Here is an 18,246-nt window from a genome sequence, read left to right on the forward strand (position 1 = left end):
TGACACGGACAGGCGTCAGCAAAACTTACATTAACCACGGCGGGGGACACGAGGCGACAGGACTATCAAACAAAAACGGAATTCGAAAAAAAAAGAGAAAGAGAGATAAAACGGATAACGCTACGCGTCCACGCTAATTATTGAAAGCTTTATTGAAAATTAAAAAGGCAGAGAGAGGAAGCATATGCAAAAGACGTAGCATAAGGATAGCAGTAATAAAAATAAACGAAACTTACAACTAATCATGGCGAGGGGTACCACGCCCCAGATCAGCCAGCATACGGGAACGAAGCGCAACCAGCGTCAAAAATAAGACCATGACATCAGGCGGCGTACGTTGATCATGCCCCACCAAGAATTCACGCATACCGACATCGTAACGCACTCGAGCGTGAACAAGATCCGGAACCCCCGACCTGTCGGGAACCACCAAAGCCGGACCACCAGCCTCCTCAGCCTCCTCACCAACCCGAATCTCACTCGGGTCCACAGCGCCAGCCCGAACCGGCACATATTCAAGCGGGGGCATATGGAAAAAATTGAAAAATTGACGAGACCGGTGACAGACTGACTGAAGCGACTCGTAAAGCAATAAAAGTAGAAATCCGTGGACAGACATAGTCAGCAGAAAATGCGACGAAAAATAATACCAAGTCCAAAATAGTATTCCCGTTACAGGACACCGATCATCGTCTTTCACCTAGCGGGCGAAATGTCATCCGAACCGATGCCCCCGTACGAGGTGACGTCATTTAGCGACGAACCAGGAATTTATTTTGAGAAAATCGGGACAATGCAACTACAAAAAAATACATGGAAATTGGCTATCCGAATCGAGGTAGCGGCGTTTGCAATAAGATACCACCAGCTCCAACATTACCTCGGACGAATAAAAAATTTATGCGATAGCGTAAAGGACGATAACCGAGTCATAGGTAATAACATACTCCGCATAACCGAGGACGACAATACGAAACTGACGCAACTGATAATACGACTGCAAACTATTTACAAAGTACCGACGAGCCGACGCGGACTGTTAGACGCGATAGGAACCATAAGTAAAACATTATTTGGAACGATGGACGCCGACGATGAGAAACACATACAAGAACAGTTAGAATTAATGCAAAACCAACAAAATGTCATGCGACACGCGGCGAAAAGTCAGATTAAAATTATAAACGCGACGTTAGGACACATGGAAGCGCTAGAGCAAGCTATTAACAAAAACGAAAACCTGCTAGCGAATGTAACCAGACTAGTACAGGAACGAGTGTCGAATTTAGCGCACCGCGAGGAAATAGATGAACACCTGTTAGCAATAACTGCGATAATGAACAAATTAATAAACGATGTAGAAGACGTTTTAGCGTACCTCACCTACTCTAAGAGCGAAATAATACTCGTACGACTACTTCCCCTCGAAAATTTTATAACCGAATTGAGAGAAGCGACAACTCACCTATCCCAAGGAGCTCACTTTCCTTTTAAAATACAAACCGAAAATTGGAATAAAATTCAGGAGTTTATGGAAATAAATGCTTACTACGATAACCCCAACGTATACACAATCCTGACCTTCCCTATTGTCACATATCCAAAGTACGAAATTATAAGAATAAACCCCCTGCCGGTACACGACCGTAAAAATATATTTGTAATACCGAAAACTACGTACGACCTACTAGCTATTGATAAAGAAAACCGAAATTATGTAACACTAAAAGAAGATGATTTGAATAAATGTAAACACTCCGGCACAACGTTTGTATGTAACACGAATCACCCGGTATACTTCATAACGCCGCATGCACCCTGCGAGGTGCAGATATATATAAGAGCGGAAGAAGACAATTGCGAGCGTCGCCACATTCTCTCAACCGTAACATTCTGGATAACCTTAGCGGAGCCACAGGTATGGTTGTTTTCCACACCGTACAAACAGAGTATAACTATTCAATGCAACAATCAAGGAGAACATAAAATCGACATTAATCGAACGGGAAGAATCAAATTAACTGACAATTGCAAGCTAACCACGACAGACTTGACTTTACGAACGAAAAAACGAGACCACACGACGCACGTGCAAATGCACCTACCACAATTTAACTTAACCTTCAAACAAGTAACTACAGATACCAAAATCAACAACGAAATAGCGACAGAATTAAAAATAGAACCGGTAATCAAAAACCCCGGGGAACTAACAAAATTAAGCCTAAACCTAAACGAGATAAATCAAGAAGTAGAAGACAGCCAAGCCGGTTTCTTATCAAATAAATACATAATGTACCCCGTAGGATCCCTATCTTTAATCATAATAATAACAAGGATCATAGTCGCGATAACATGGATAGCGAAAAGGAAAACGAACAAGAGTACGCGACGCGACTTCCTCACACAACGAAAATCATAACAAGATAATAATAATAACGAAAAAAAAAAAAAAATTATTTTTAACACATATGTCAATAAATGCGAAAAACTTCAATTTGAAATCTCAGTTTTTCTTTTCCCCAGGGGGAAGGGATGTTGTGAGGCGAAAGTCGCCGTGCCCGAATTGCGACACATAGCTGTCAGCGCACATCCCGAATATTGCCAAACTCACCTGAGGTGGAATTCCGGGTGTCGCAAGCGGCTTCCAGGTCGCTCACCCGGAAGCAAAAGCGCTGACAGCTAAGTCAGCATCGCGGAAGTAATACGCGAAGAGATAAAAAGCCCGCCCTTCCGAGAAGCGGCGGGCAGTCTAGAACGTAAGGCTAATCGCGCACGACCAACGTAACCTATCCTATTGTGAACGCCCGCGAGTCAGGGCAACGAAATTAACGAAACTAGTGTATCAAGTTAAAAAGGTCTTTTATTAAAATATCGTTGGACAAAAACTCTGGCAACGTTATTCTTCCTTCCTCCCGGCGGATCTAAAAGAACTCAGTGCCGACCCCTCGAATCAGAGGTACGGCACAACAGCCTGTTTCAATAGCCAATATCACAAAATTTTACGCGATAACCCTTGTTTTTCTCGACATTTCTGAAAAGCTTAGATTAAGATTTATAAGAGCTCCGTTTTTTTAATCTCTGGTAGGTCGCCTTTATATAATTAATATCTCGTTTCCTGTCTCCAAGAGCCCCTCTGCCATAAGAGCTCGTTAAAAACTGTGATTTCAAAATTCATTTTTGCAAATTTTTACACGATAACCGATGCTAACATTTTTCGAGCACTTTTCTCGCATCTCAATTTATACGTCCATGAAATTTTTTCCAATTTTTAGATACATCTATTATCTGTAGAACCTCCTTAATCCCAGACGGAGTTTGCTTAGGATCTTTATTGCATCGCGCGACTAGCTCAAAATTGCTCGCGCAATATTCCGACAAACAGAAACGGGGTCTAAAACAGAACCCTAATAAAAGAGAAATCGGCGATAGCCGAAAAACAAAATACGTCACTGGAAGAAGCGATGGGTACACCCCCAATAAGACAGTGGGGGCTTTACGAGGGGACTCACCAATGGAAAACTGGAAATATCGATAACCGTCTCTAGTTTTCTAGGATAAACGAAAACTTAAGAATCTACCTCTTGGGTGAGAAACATCTCACCCAATAAGAAATTCTTTAAACAAAAATTAGAAACATCCCGCCAACCAGAAATTCCCAAAACAAAACACTTCTCTCAGCGAAATCCATCCCTTCCATTCCTTAAACCTTCCTATATAAATTGCGACATCACGGGACTTCCTCTCTTAGTTCAGCTCCTCTTCAGACAGTTCATCTCTTCACCCTGGTTCATCTCTTAGATAAAAATCTCATCCCTCCGGTTCATTTCTTCAGTTCAATTTACTTCCCTCCTCTTCCATTTTACGAACAGTATCACATTCAAACCCGATCTTGAGTTAAGTTAAATTCTGTGCGCGAACCTAAACTCATTGAGTATCGACGAGAGCCTATCCACAGGGCCCGAAAAGATCCAGCCAGATTGAACGTAACACATCAACAAGTAGTAAGTCTTATTATCATTATTATTTATCGGCGGACACGAGGTATCCCTTTCGTTTGTCTCGGATTAGACGATTTATCGGTGGACTCAAGGTATCCCTTTCGTTGTCCCGGATTAGCCGATTTATCGGTGGATTCGCAATGATCTCTTGATTATTTGGGGTTAACTGACTCGGCGGTGGACTCGGGGTATTCCCTTCTTATTCCGGATTAGCCGATTTATCGGTGGACTTGGAATACTCCTTCTCTATTAGTTCGAGTTAGCTGACTCGTCAGTGGACTCAGGGTATTCTTTTGATTTCTTTAATCTCCAAAACCTGAGGTAACTTTCCCGCAGTTAGTGGACTTTAATATTTAACAATCCGCTAACCTGTAGTGGATTCGGGCGGTCCCACCCGCAAGAAGTCGCGAAACGCCGCGAAACACAAAAGGAATCGACGGAACAGGCTGGTTATGGAATCAATAAAATCAAACGTCCTAAAACCTTAAATAACCTGAACCTTATTTCAATGGCGGTATACTTATTTTCCATGCATTAATTCTTGTCTCTGTTTTTACCCCGCGAACATCTCTTTATATTTTATTTTTAATTGCGACTTAATTTAGTTTCAAATACGCATATACACCACACGTACACTTAGCTAAAGATATATGTAATTCAATTCTGATCTCGATTGTAATAATAGCGGGCAAGATGTCCATTTTCAAAATAGGTTTCTCCTTAAAATCCTGCCCGATCACCCCGGCACTCTTGTAACACCCGCGAGAAGTACACACACATGTTACACCTACATTTCATACATTTACCCTTCATCTGGATTTATTTATTATTTGTACGATTGCCTAATTCTTTTTACTCAATGTTATTAGTAAATTCTATGTTAATTTGTAATAAATGTTTTATTTATTTCTAAGATAAACTCAGTGTTTCTTTATTTTAAATAAGACCTCGCTCTCAAATCCCTTCCACCTCTCAAAATCGCACGAGGTCCGACCCTAAGTTAAGGGTCGGCAGGAGACACGGTAAAGACGCCTATCGGCCGGCCTGTAATTACGAATTCGTAATAACCGTATTTTAGCTAAAATACCGAATGAATCTTATTCCATTTAAGATATTCTTAATCAGTAAGCTCATCTGTAGGGAGATAAAGAGCTATTTTATGAAAAAAGGTAAAAATAAAAATTTTTAATAAACTGGGGGAATGGGCAGCTAGCAACGGGTTAGGTTGGGTTAGCCGCGAATCCGTATTTTATTTATTATAAATTTTTAAGAGCAAAAATGCAAAATCGGGCTTTAGCTCCCTGCATTATTATATACAGAATATATTTAAAAAAAATCCGCGAATCTATGTAACTTATTTTATGAGAAATATGGATATTACGAATCCGATACGGTTCTCACTAGATCTAAAAAGCTGGGGAAATTTTCGTGGTAACATACTGACTGCTTCACAAGAAGAGATCATTCCATCTTTGTCTCTCTTACATCGCATAGTAGAGTCCATGTACAAAGTACAAACACTAATACGTGAGCACACGGATGCAAATATTGAGAGATAATGTCAGCAAATACCGGCTTGTTCGAGATTCCGTTAACGTTGCGCCGTCCGATCAGATGGCAGCATCGATTGGGTATCGACGCCCGATCACCGCGACAACTGGCGCACGCACGGGCGCGCTCATCGCCAACGTCTTCCTCGCGATATTCAGAGTCGTACAAATGGCCGCGCAGTGATCAGACGCACGACGTGTGCTCTGTGCATTTTTGATTGTGACTACACATTGAAGTGCCCACCGCAGTGATTATAGCTGCCGAGATACTGCATTAACATGTAAAACGACCGCTCATCCAGCTCTACTCGGGTACATCAACACGACGACTCAGGCTCACATGTGCGCGAGTGCCTACCGCCACGTGTCTTACCGGCTCACGGGCTAATCATCACGAGGAGGGCAATTAATATAACTGCCTCGCCCACTCACGAACGATATACAAAGACTTCTTATACAAAGACTTCTTATGTTTAGTGAACTCCGAAAAACTGCCCACCACTCTCAGGTCAGACTGTATATATCTATTCTCGAATTAAAGACGGCTCAGACTGTGTTCTGAGTTACATTTTATATTATAGAATAATTAATTAACATCCTTCTCATCCCGCTCCCATCGCCGGGATTAATCAGCGATTTCGCGAACACGGCTATTATATTATTATTATTTTTTTTATATATGTATGCATATGTAAAGAAAGAACAAAAATAAAGACAATTTTGAAAAATAAGAAGAATCTATTTGTGTGTGTGAATTACTACGTTTACGCGAGCGTTACTTCTGTAGTAACTTACGATAATTCACTCGTTTACGCGGAGTAAATTTATCGTAAGTTACTACAAAATCCCGTTTACGCGAAAGAAAATCCCGTTTACGCGAAGGAATTATCATAAGTTACTACAGAAGTAACGCTCGCGTAAACGTAGTATATGTATAATTAAAAATTAATAACAAAATAAAAAAATCAATTTTTTATATACCTATATATATTTTATATCAAAACATTTTACATGTTATGTAAGTATTAAGTAATATGTAAGTATTAAGTAGTTATGTAAGTATTAATACTTAAGTAATAGTAAGTTGTAAGTAATAATATTAGTGGAAATGGAATTCATAAATTTTTCCTCGTTTTCCACCTCGACCTCTTTGCCCCTTTCTTTCCCTCAACCCCTATTTTGAAAATGTGGCGGCGGCGGTGGAAATTGTGGCGGCAGCGGTGAAAATTGTGGTGGTGGCGGCGGACATTGTGGTAACGGCGGGGGCGGCGGACATTGTGGTTGCGGCGGCGGTGGTAGCGGAGGCACTTGCACCTGTTGCTGTTACTGTTGCTGTTGCTGTTGCTGTTGCTGTTGCCGCCGCTCACGACGACGTTGGCGATAACGCCGACGACGATCCGTTTGATGAGCCTAAAAAAATAAATTATTTTCAAATAGTAAAATTAATTCTCTCTTTCTCTCTCTCTCTCTCTCTCTCTCTCTCTCTCTCTAAATATATTTATTTTCTAAAAATACTTACAGCTGGAAATGCTTGCACAAAAATTATGCGGGGCACCGGCATATGGCCAGGAACAGGCACAAAATTTCCTGGCAAGTGGCCAGGAATGAGCGGCATCGGTATTGCTGCAAAAAAATGTTATATATATAATGCATACAATATTTGCACATGTATTTATATACGTACATGTATATACATCGATAATTACACAAAGGTAAAATAGAGGTTATTATGGAACCGGTGGCTAGGCCATCGATTCCATCGTCGAGCTTTGTACGCAGCGACGGTGAGTGCCGGCCAATCGTAGCGGCCCAAGCGTCAGATCGAGCGCGGGGCATGGCGGACCCGTCAGGCGAACGAATCGAGAGGACCAACCAGGCGGCTGACAACGTGGAGGACTGTAGTTTCGAATCAATCGCGAGCACACAGATCCTTTCACCTATCCACGAGGCAGTGGCAGAGGCGATCCTGTTGTCACAGCAGACACCGATGCAGCCCGCTGGCACAGTATATACAGTAGCGCAACTCCCTGTCGGCACCTTTGATGTCAGAGTGTACGAAATTCAACTGCACATGCGCGAGCTAAGTAGATAACCAATCAAAGATCTGCTCTTTTTAGCGGAATTTCTTGCACCGTTCATCTTACCTTTTTTTCTCTCTAACGAGGAGAGAGAAAGAGGAAAGATAAATAGTGCAAAAGCTAAAAGAACAGATCACATACTACTGGGGGTCGATTCTGTATCTTGGGACGAGGTGAAAATTACAAAAGTGAACAGATTTACTAGATTTCGACAAATAAAATTGTAGATTCTCTAGTGAATTTCTTCACTTTTGTAATTTTTACCTCGTCCCAAAATAAAAATAATGTAAACAATTAGCTAATCACATAGTATACTTTATAGACAATAAAAAATATGTCAGAAAATAATGTAAAAAAACATAAAATTATATGAACATCGATTAATATAAAAAATAATATATGCACTTATATATATAAAATATAATATATATAATATATAATGTACATCTTTGCGATAAAAAAAAATACACAAATGAGATAAAATGTTGAGAGAATCTAAATAATGAAGCAAATAACATGTAGAGTAAATATTTATAATAATAATGTTATTATAATTAAAAAAACGTATGTATAAATATTTTTTTATCTAGTCTATAAATATATATACATTCATTTATTGAAATAATATATACTATTTATATTACTTATACTACATAATACTATTTATACTGTTTATACTACATATACTAAATATACTATTTATTGAAATAATATATATACTACTTAAATAAATATCTTAAATTTTTCTATTAAAAAAATACAAATATATTAACCGAAATTAATAAATAGAAATCAATGTACATTATTTGTACGCAATAATAACCCTAGACAGACTCACTTATTTTTCTCATACCTGAATGACTTACTGGGGTAATACGTTACCCCAAACTTGTACCACGTGTATAATATTTCCAGAATGTTCTTAGAAAACTTTATAATAGATAATTTTGTTTGTTGTTTAATAGGGAAGACGATAGTAGTCATCAATTTGCGGTAGTAAAAAAAAAATAAGGGCCAAACATCCTCCCAAACACCAAAAACATTCAGCCGTGAGTATGAGCGCGAGGGTACTATGCACGCGTTTTAGAGCGAGTGAGATATCTATGTAAACTGATTTTTTTGTGAATAATAAGTTAATTATCAATAATTATTCATTTAAAAGTATTTTACTGCCCCTTAATCGTCCTGGTCATCATCGTTAGGGTCATTAAAAACTTCATCATCAAGCCAATCATGATACTCTATATTCAAGTCATCATCATCATCATCATCTTTATCATTATCGTCGCTAGCAGCTTCTTCTGTAAAAACAAATAAACAAATTAGAAAACAAACAACTAAGAATATAATAAATTCAAAATTTAAAGTTAATGTAAAATACCTGTTTTTCTGAAGCGATTCACTGACAAAACCCGGTAATTGGTCACCATCAAACCAGTGAAAATGGTACTGGTTTTCTTCCAATGTCCAGCCATTGTTCTCAGGAGTGAAAATGCTTGGTTGTTTTTTATTAGCATTATTCCATATACTTGAAATGTAATTTGCTCGACAAAATTGTTGGAAAAACTCACTTTTACATGGTGGTAGATTGCTTGCATCAAAGTTTTTTATATTTTTGGGGTTAAATTCTTCATTTACATCAGAAACGTTGTAGTTATTTATGAACAGCTGAAGCCTGGCAGCATCCACGTCAAGTGTTACAGTAACATTGTAAATGTCGCAGATGAAATTCTGTATTTTGTTGAACATATCTTGTTGTATATGTGATTTGTAAATGACTCTGGTTTGCCGAATTCCATAAAAACTTGTTGATACTCATATTTTTTCTTTAATATATTAAGTGGTCTTTGTTTCCCTTTCTTGAAGAAAGAAGAGATTTTAGATTTTATTTTCTGTCCTGTAGACATTATTGTGGCTAATTTTTTTTTCACTGTTAATTTCAATGGTATTTACAGTTTAAATATGCAGTGCAGTGTAAATATGCAATATAAATATTATCATTATGTAATTGTCGTTGTTTTTATTCTTCCGGGAAGGGTAATAATATTTTTTCTTCTATGATTCTCAGACAATGTCTACGCATTTTTGGCATATCTGTTGAATATTTTTTATTTGAAGGATTTTCTCCCAATGCTATTGATACTGCAAATGCGGCTGCAAATATTCCATATGACGCAAGATCTGGCTGCTTGGTTACTTTTTCAAATATTATATTATTTTGTTTCAGATTAGGGTATCGTTTTTCAATGTATTTTTGTTCAAATAATGTTAGATCGTAATAAGAATGAGTATCAAAATACAAACTATCATATGTATGAAGCATTAAACTATCATAGTAAATACAGTGCCAGTGGTTATCACAATGCTGACCTCCGACAATCTGAACATCGGAAGTAAAGATCGGTTCAATCCAATGTAAATTCATTATGAAAAGAACATCAACACGAGAAAATGTAGTATATCTTTCTATTATCATCATAATTTCATTTAAAGGTCGATCATCTAACCACGAATTTTCTTTTAACACGTTCTCTTCAATTGTTTGTGGCAGTGGATAAATAAGATTATTTATGTTAAAATCATTATTTTCAATTTTATCATTTAATATTATACATTTTTTTGGTACATTCTTATTTTTTTCTCTAGTATGTGAAGACTTATTAATGTTGATTGACAGTTTTTCTGAATTATATTCATTATCCTTATTAGAAAAAAAAATTTCTTCAAATAAAGTCTTCACACTTGTTATTGATATCTCACTTTGCTCGTTTAATCCAATAATAATAGGTTTATGGTCTGAGAAAAAAGTTTCGTATACTCCAGCAGTGTAATTAAGTATTCGATCAGATATAAATATTACATCGATTTGCGTATTAAAATTTGTAGTTAAAACGTGTGTTGAAAGAGCACGTTTAAAATTTAATTTTTCTAAATGTTTTTTCAAAAATCCTCCATCATTATACGAATCGTAGTTAAAATCACCTATTACAATCTTTTCATTACCTAATGATTTGCTCAAAATATTACTTAATTCATAGGTAAATGCTGTATTAGTTACTGATGGTGACTTATAACCTGTAATGATTTGTACTTCATTTGCAGTTAGAAGTATTAAATCAATATGTCGATGTCCATTTATTGTTTTATCTTTTTGTATATGTCCATTAATATTTCCGTTCAGTTCTTTTTTTATAAAACATATTATTCCTCTTGTTGATCGTTTATCATAATTATCTAAACGGAAAATAATATTAAATCCTTCTAATGTAAAATTATCATTTGCTATTGTTTGTGTTTCTGAAAAAATTAAGAGGTCAGTTTGTTTATACCATTTATCACAATTTATATTAGTAATATTTTTATTCAAAGATTGTACGTTCTGGTATATAATTTTTATTATATTTTTTTTTATAACTTTTGAGTACGCTAATTCAAGAATTTTCTCTTGTTTAAGTTTTTTTATTTCCAATTACAAAGTATTTTCTTCAAAATTCCACAGGCTCCATTAACTAGGCCATCTGCAATATCTACATTATTGGTTATCATATAGTTGATTCCAATTTTTAATGTGATTTTAGAATCTAAACCACTGCATTCTGTTCTTTTTTTATTTTTTAATGATGTTAGCAGTTTATTTCTTGTTTTACTATTTACTTTTCCTAAAATTGAGTCTATTGCTTTAAATTCATAAGCGATTCCATCTTTTAAATCTATCTTCAATTTATTATAAATATCCACCGAACGATTGTCAGCATATAACCTTACGGCGTCTATAGAGATGTTATCTTCTGTCGTTTCTCTTGATCTTATTAGATCAATATTGTTTTCAGACATTGTTCCTCTCGCAAGATTGTTAAGTGTTTCAATAAAATTTTTATCTTTTTTTTGTCTCATTATTTCCGTTAATTCAAATAATTCAAATTCGCTCCATAATACATTTTCTGAAAAAAAAAAAAAAAACGCTTAACATGCTTGATTTAGGTGGGAGATATATCGAAGTATCCATAACCGGTGGTAATTGATAAAGATCTCCTACCATCAAAACAGAAACTCCACCAAAGCTTCTGTCTTGACCCATTATTTGTCTTAATCGTGTATCAATTCGACTAAACATCGTACTACCCACCATCGATATTTCGTCTATAATTAATAATTTTAATCCAAATAAATTCTCTCGTATAGTATTAGCCACATCTTCTGACAATTCTGGCATTTGTCCTCCGTATTGTGTTACTGGCAAAGCAAAAGCTGTGTGTAACGTTACTCCACCTATTAAAAATGCTGCTTTGCCAGAGGGTGCACATAATAATACTTTCACTTTATTATTATTTTCACCAGGCATATCATCAAAGTAATGCAGCAATACCTGATAAATCGCATTAATCATTTTGCTTTTTCCCACACCAGCAGATCCGCTTAAAAATAGTCTAATTGGTAACTTTCCATTCTTGAAACAATGTAAAACATGCATTGTAATTTCTCGTTGTTCATCATTTAATTCGCGAAGTATATTCATCATTTCTTCTTTTGTAACTTTAGATGGACTACTTATTTTCCTTTTATTTTTATTTAAGCCATTAGCAATACCAGTTTGAGTAAATATATCTACCTCTTGCTCCTTTTCTACATTTGTTTTTATAAAAGATTCTACTTCTTCATCTTCAATATCTTGCTGATTTTTTTGTGCTTGATCTAATGCATCGTTAATTTCTGCATCACCTATAACTGAGTATTTCTTTCTATTCTCTTCTATTTTTTGAATATTTTCTATGTAAATTCGCTCACAATCTTGTGTCTCCACATCGTTTAATTCATTTTTCCATAGTAAAAATAATAAAACCTGTTCTCTGAAATAATTATATTGATCTTGTTGCAATTTATATCGATTAAATCTAATAATTTTCAATTTATTTCGTTGTTTAATTTCACCGTCTTCACTATAATCATCATCGCTATCACTTTCATTTTTATAATTTTTATGTTCTAAGTTCGCCGCAAAATCTGCAAGACAAACTTCAGGATATTTAGAATAATTTCGATTCTCGTACTTTTCGATAATGTTTTTGTAATAGATATCCGTTGAATCCTCGCTAATTTTTTCTAAATATTTTTTGTTTTTCAACATTCGTACACGCTCTTTTTGCGGAGAGGTGTTAATATAAATAACAGCTCTACTACACAATGAAAGTGGTAGACCGAGAACGTGATAAACTGCTTCTTGTGCAGACATAGTATTACCGTTTATAAAAATGTTAGCAATCTTTCTAAACTTCCGTCTAATATCTAAATTTCCATTTTCCAAATCTTTTGATGCTTCTCTTAATAATCGTGATAGACCTGCATCAACTTTTGTAACATAATTGATCATATACGAAGCACAACTATAGGGATCCAAAACAAATTGTATATCCATATTTGATTCAAGAAGTGTCAATATCACTTTGTTGTATGCATTAATGGCAACTTCGTTGCTTTGTCTTTTTAAGAAAATTTTAGTTCTTGATAAAGTGCTTCTGATTGCCTGAATGTAATCTCTTTCGGTCATTTCTAAACGTTCTAACATTTCCTCGAAAGAGATTAGTATATATTTGTTTCAAAAAATTTTTGCATCATCTCTTTAATTTTTTTTACATTTGATTCATAATTTTTAGTCTTCTCCTTTTCTTCTAAGGGTTTAAGGATCAACGTATTTTTCATAACAAACATCGGAAAGTTAAACCTACACAAATATTTATTTCTTCTACCTTTATAACATGTCGGCTTATGTCGATGCATCTGCAAACGTATTATTGGATTTTTATCGTCGTAGTGACAAGTTATAATTTTATTAATCCACTTTATTAATTTTTCATTTTCGTCATCATTTTCTTCATTATAAATTGGAGCATTTTTGCAATATAAAAAATTATGCGTATGAACTGATCCTCTAGTTTGGAATTCTCTCCTCTGAAAGTAATCTACAACGTAATTTTCTCCAAATGGACCATGTTCATTTTGCAATATCGTCATAATCTGATTGAATCTTTCTTCTATATATCGTACACACGTTACCGGATCTTCTCTAATCAACTTAGTTTTCTCTGCCATATCCATAGCATCATGAATGCTGATGTTTTTATTTTCTTGTAATTTGTATAAAATTTTTAATAAATCAGGATTTTTGTGTTCACATGCAGAAAAAGTAATAAACAATGTTGGAACTCTACATTGTCTCATCATGCCAAGTAAATGCTTCTTCTTGCTTTCCCAACATGATGGTGACGACCTCACTTGTCTCAAAAATCTATATCCATCGTCATGACGGATAGAATCATTTAAAAAATTCTGATCTTTAATTTTTTTAGCAGTTAAGTTTTCATTTCTTTTAACTCTTCTTAAGCAAATATTTAAATTTGACATTACTGATCTTTCCAATTTTTGTTTAGCCATAAATAAAATCCTTGTAGGCTGACACGATCTTCTATCTCTGTCTGGCTTCAAATTTAATTCTTTCAGAGTATGACAATTTTTTTTTATCCAGAATTTCTCTTCCATAAATTTTTGTAAAGCATAATTCATCAATATTTTTCGTTAAATGCCAAGGTACTGGAAATTTGTTTTGTCCCGGTGCTATAATTGCTATATCTTCAGATATTTCTTTATTCCTATTTATAATTAGAACTTCGTCAATTGGTTCGAAAAAAAACCGATTCTTCAGAATCTGAATTATCGTTGTGTTCTTCTAAATTTAATCGATTTATTGTATTTGTGCAGCTATTGCACTTATCATTATTATCTACAATAAAATCCAATTCTGTATTAAAATTTTTGTTATATTTTTTAAAGAATTCATCGTCAATTTTTATATTGTTTTTTATATACAAAGGAGTATGTTGTAAATATTCCAAAGCTTCACAAATTTTAGCTGGTTTTATGGTTTCATACATATAATCAGACTTGTGTTCCAGGTTCTTTTTTAGCTTAATTTGTATAGTCGACATTTCGTCGAAACTTCTAGGTAAAATATTTATCATCTCATTGATTTCAACCGGAATATTAACAATACTTCCTTTTAATGATAATTGTGGGTTAATAGCAAACGGTTGTAATGCTTTTATTTGCATGAATGGTATATATGGTGATACCATTCTTCTTCAACCGCTGTCAAATCTGTTACGACCTTTGGCATATTATTGAACTTTAAATTTTCGTTTGCTGTTGTTTTTGGAAGCTGTCCTAATGTGATATATTTTTTACAAGTCTTACACATATATTCCGATGAGTTATTGATAATTTTATTAATAAATTCATCAATATCCACCCATGTGCCAATCAACTTATTTCGTATTTTGATAATACTAAAATGCTCTACAGATTAAAAAAAAAAAAAAAAAAAACAAATTTTCACAACACATACTATATCTGGTCCAAATTTTCTGTTTTTTTTTCTTAAATTTAATTATCAATACATTATGATAATATTCAGTATCTTTAATGCCACTATTTATTTTGTTCCGAACAGAATTGCTGTAGTTTTCTCTATGTTTGAAAAAATCATCTAATCTTAATAATCTTTTACTTTCAATATTAAAAATTCTTTCAATTGCGTTGTAGTTAAGATCTTCCCGTAACGTGCGCAAAGCTTGTATTCTATCTCTATTTTTGATTTGTTCATTTATCTGGTAACTTGTATCTTTCCTTTTGACTTTCATTCTTTCTACATTTTTCTCTTTCTCTGATTCTTTATATAATTGTTCTTTTCGAATAACTTTCATTCTTCCTACATTTTTCTCCTTTTCTGATTTTCTATATAATTGTTCTTTTCGAATGACTTTTATTCTTTCTACATTTTTCTCCTTTTCTGATTTTCTATATAATGGTTTTTCTCGAATGACTTTTATTCTTTCTACATTTTTCTTCTTCTCTGACTCTTTGTATAATGGTTTTTCTCGAATAACTTTTATTCTTTCTACATTTTTCTCCTTCTTTGACTCTTTGTATAATGGTTTTTCTCGAATAATTTTTATTCTTTGTAGATTTTTATCTCTTTCTGCTTCTTTAAACACTTGATTTTGACGTTTATTTATTATTCTTTGCTGATTCCAGTCTCTTTCTGTTTATACATAGGATCTTGACGTATTTGCGCCATGCGTTGTCTGTTTTTTTGTCTTTCAGTTTCCTTGTATGACGAAGGATCCATTTGTATTCTTTTTACGCGTTCTACTGTTTTTTCTCTTTCTTTACTTTGTTGTTGTATATTTTCTTTTATCGTATTTGCAGTTTCATCCTTCTTTATATCATTAATATCACTGTCATTTATTGTTTTTTTATTAATAACATTTTGCGTATCGTTTTTATCAGTCAAAAAACAATCACATTCACATTTTCGTTTCATGTTTCTTTTTTTGATATTTTTCTTTTGTTCTTTTTCTTTATATTTTTTATCAGATCGTAATTTACGCATCAAAAGTTTATTATTATTATTTTTGAAATTTACACTTTTTTTCTTTAATTTTGGCATTTTAATAGTCTTTTAGTTGTTTTTTCTTCCAATCTACCAAATATTATTTTTTTTTCTTATGCCAGCTCGCCTTTTCACTCTCTTTTTGGTTTTCTTTATTTTTAGTTATTTTTTATCTGCCGTTTTTCTATCTCTCGTGCTAATTCTGTTTGATTTGCATAAAAATAATTTATTTTTTAATTAATTGTATCATATTCCATAAATAGTCTAGTTGAGATAGACAGAAAAAGTCGCTGAAAATGCAAAAAATTCTGTACGCAATTTTTTTTTGTATGTTTCGGATGGTCTGTTCGAAAATATCAACCCTAAAAACGAGGTAATGCAATAAAAAAATTTCACTCCCCACTTTTGTGTTTAAGTTCGAAAATATCGATCCTAGTTTAAAAAAAGATAAGAACAAAAATTGTAGAGAATTTAATTTTTCACAAGTTTGGTTATTATCACTTTCAGTCTGAAGTTGAAAATAAGTGAGATATTTAACAAGAAACGAAATCACCTTTCTAATAAAAAATCCGAATTTAGATTACTTATGACCCTTCGAAACATACAAAAAAAAATCGTGTCCAGGATTTTTTTCGATTTCCAATCCTATCTCGACTAAATTAAAAATTCATTAAATATAAAAAATACGTTATTCAATCAGGTAATTTACTCGCAATCACTCTGTTATGTGTCTTTATGTCATATTAATATTGTATTTGTAATTTCATTTCTTTACTATTAAGATACAATTTCACATGTTACTAAAACAAGCGATTCAAGTAATTTGTTGCTCGTAATTCAACGGCTATAATTTTGTAATTTGAATTATTTTAACTACGAAGCATATCGTTCAACCGCTGAAACATTGATACTACTTCTATATTGATTGTGTGTACCAATAAAGACATATAACCTTCTAACCTTGCAGATTCGCAAAATTGAAGAACACTAAAGATGCATTTAGGCGAGGAAAATATATTTCAATAGCTGAATCAACTTAGCTCTAGGAGCTACCACCTTAGTATCATGGCTAAACTCTGGCTATTATAGGAAAAAGTTTTTAGCTGCTATGTAAAAATTTATTAGCTGAAATAGAAAGCGTAATTTAGCACAAGCAACTAAAAAGGTTACAGCCGTACCTAAATATCTTACCATGTACAGACACTATGGAATGTGTTATAAACGTGTTATACAAGCTACAACACTTAGCACGCATAGCTAAGTTTATAGTTACGCGCGTGAAAATTCGATTCACAATTGTTTGTGCGACGCTATCATTTTGGCGTTTAGCCGCGGGTACAACAGCGTCTCTATCTTTTTTTACTTTTTTTATATTTTTCTTTTACGAATGAACTTTTTTAACATCTTTATTTATAATAGTGCAGAAAAATTTTTTTGTTACAGTCATAAAATTGCATATTACTTTTTTTTATGTAGTTACGTCTTCCAAAATAATAAAATGTGTTCTTAAAATATATATTATATTTAAAATATATTTATATATCAGGCGAAGTATATTTATATATCGGCGAACCAGAGTCATTTACAAATCACGATATACAACAAGATATGTTCAACAAAATACAGAATTTCATCTGCGACATTTATAATGTTACTGGAACACTTGACGTGGATGCTGCCAGGCTTCAGCTGTTCATAAATAACTACACCGTTTCTGATGTACTATAAATGAAGAATTTAACCCCAAAAATATAAAAAACTTTGATGCGAGCAATCTACCACCATGTAAAAGTGAGCTTTTCCAACAATTTTGTCGAGCAAATTACATTTCAAGTATATGGAATAATGCTAATAAAAAACAACCAAGCATTTTCACTCCTGAGAACAATGGCTGAACATTGGAAGAAAACCAGTACCATTTTCACTGGTTTGATGGTGACCAATTACCGGGTTTTGTCAGTGAATCGCTTCAGAAGAACACAGGTATTTTACATTAACTTCAAATTTTGAATTTATTATATTCTTAGTTGTTTGTTTTCTAATTTGTTTATTTGTTTTTACAGAAGAAGCTGCTAGCGACGATAATGATAAAGATGATGATGATGATGATGATGACTTGAATATAGAGTATCATGATTGGCTTGATGATGAAGTTTTTAATGACCCTAACGATG

General features: G+C 34.0%; 1 protein-coding gene across 1 annotated transcript; it reads right to left on the minus strand.

The window, feature by feature from the left end:
• Positions 1–6,650: 6,650 nt before the first annotated feature.
• On the minus strand, positions 6,651–7,739 carry LOC139810737 (uncharacterized). The gene is made up of 3 exons (XM_071774551.1): positions 7,258–7,739; positions 7,071–7,174; positions 6,651–6,961 (listed from the first exon to the last, which is right to left on the minus strand). Exons 1-3 carry the CDS (start codon positions 7,385–7,387, stop codon positions 6,875–6,877), a joined length of 321 nt encoding a protein of 106 aa, XP_071630652.1. The 5' UTR covers positions 7,388–7,739; the 3' UTR covers positions 6,651–6,874.
• Between the last annotated feature and the right edge of the window lie 10,507 nt (positions 7,740–18,246).

Source organism: Temnothorax longispinosus, chromosome 3, assembly GCF_030848805.1.
Source record: "Temnothorax longispinosus isolate EJ_2023e chromosome 3, Tlon_JGU_v1, whole genome shotgun sequence".
Lineage (NCBI taxonomy): Eukaryota > Metazoa > Arthropoda > Insecta > Hymenoptera > Formicidae > Temnothorax > Temnothorax longispinosus.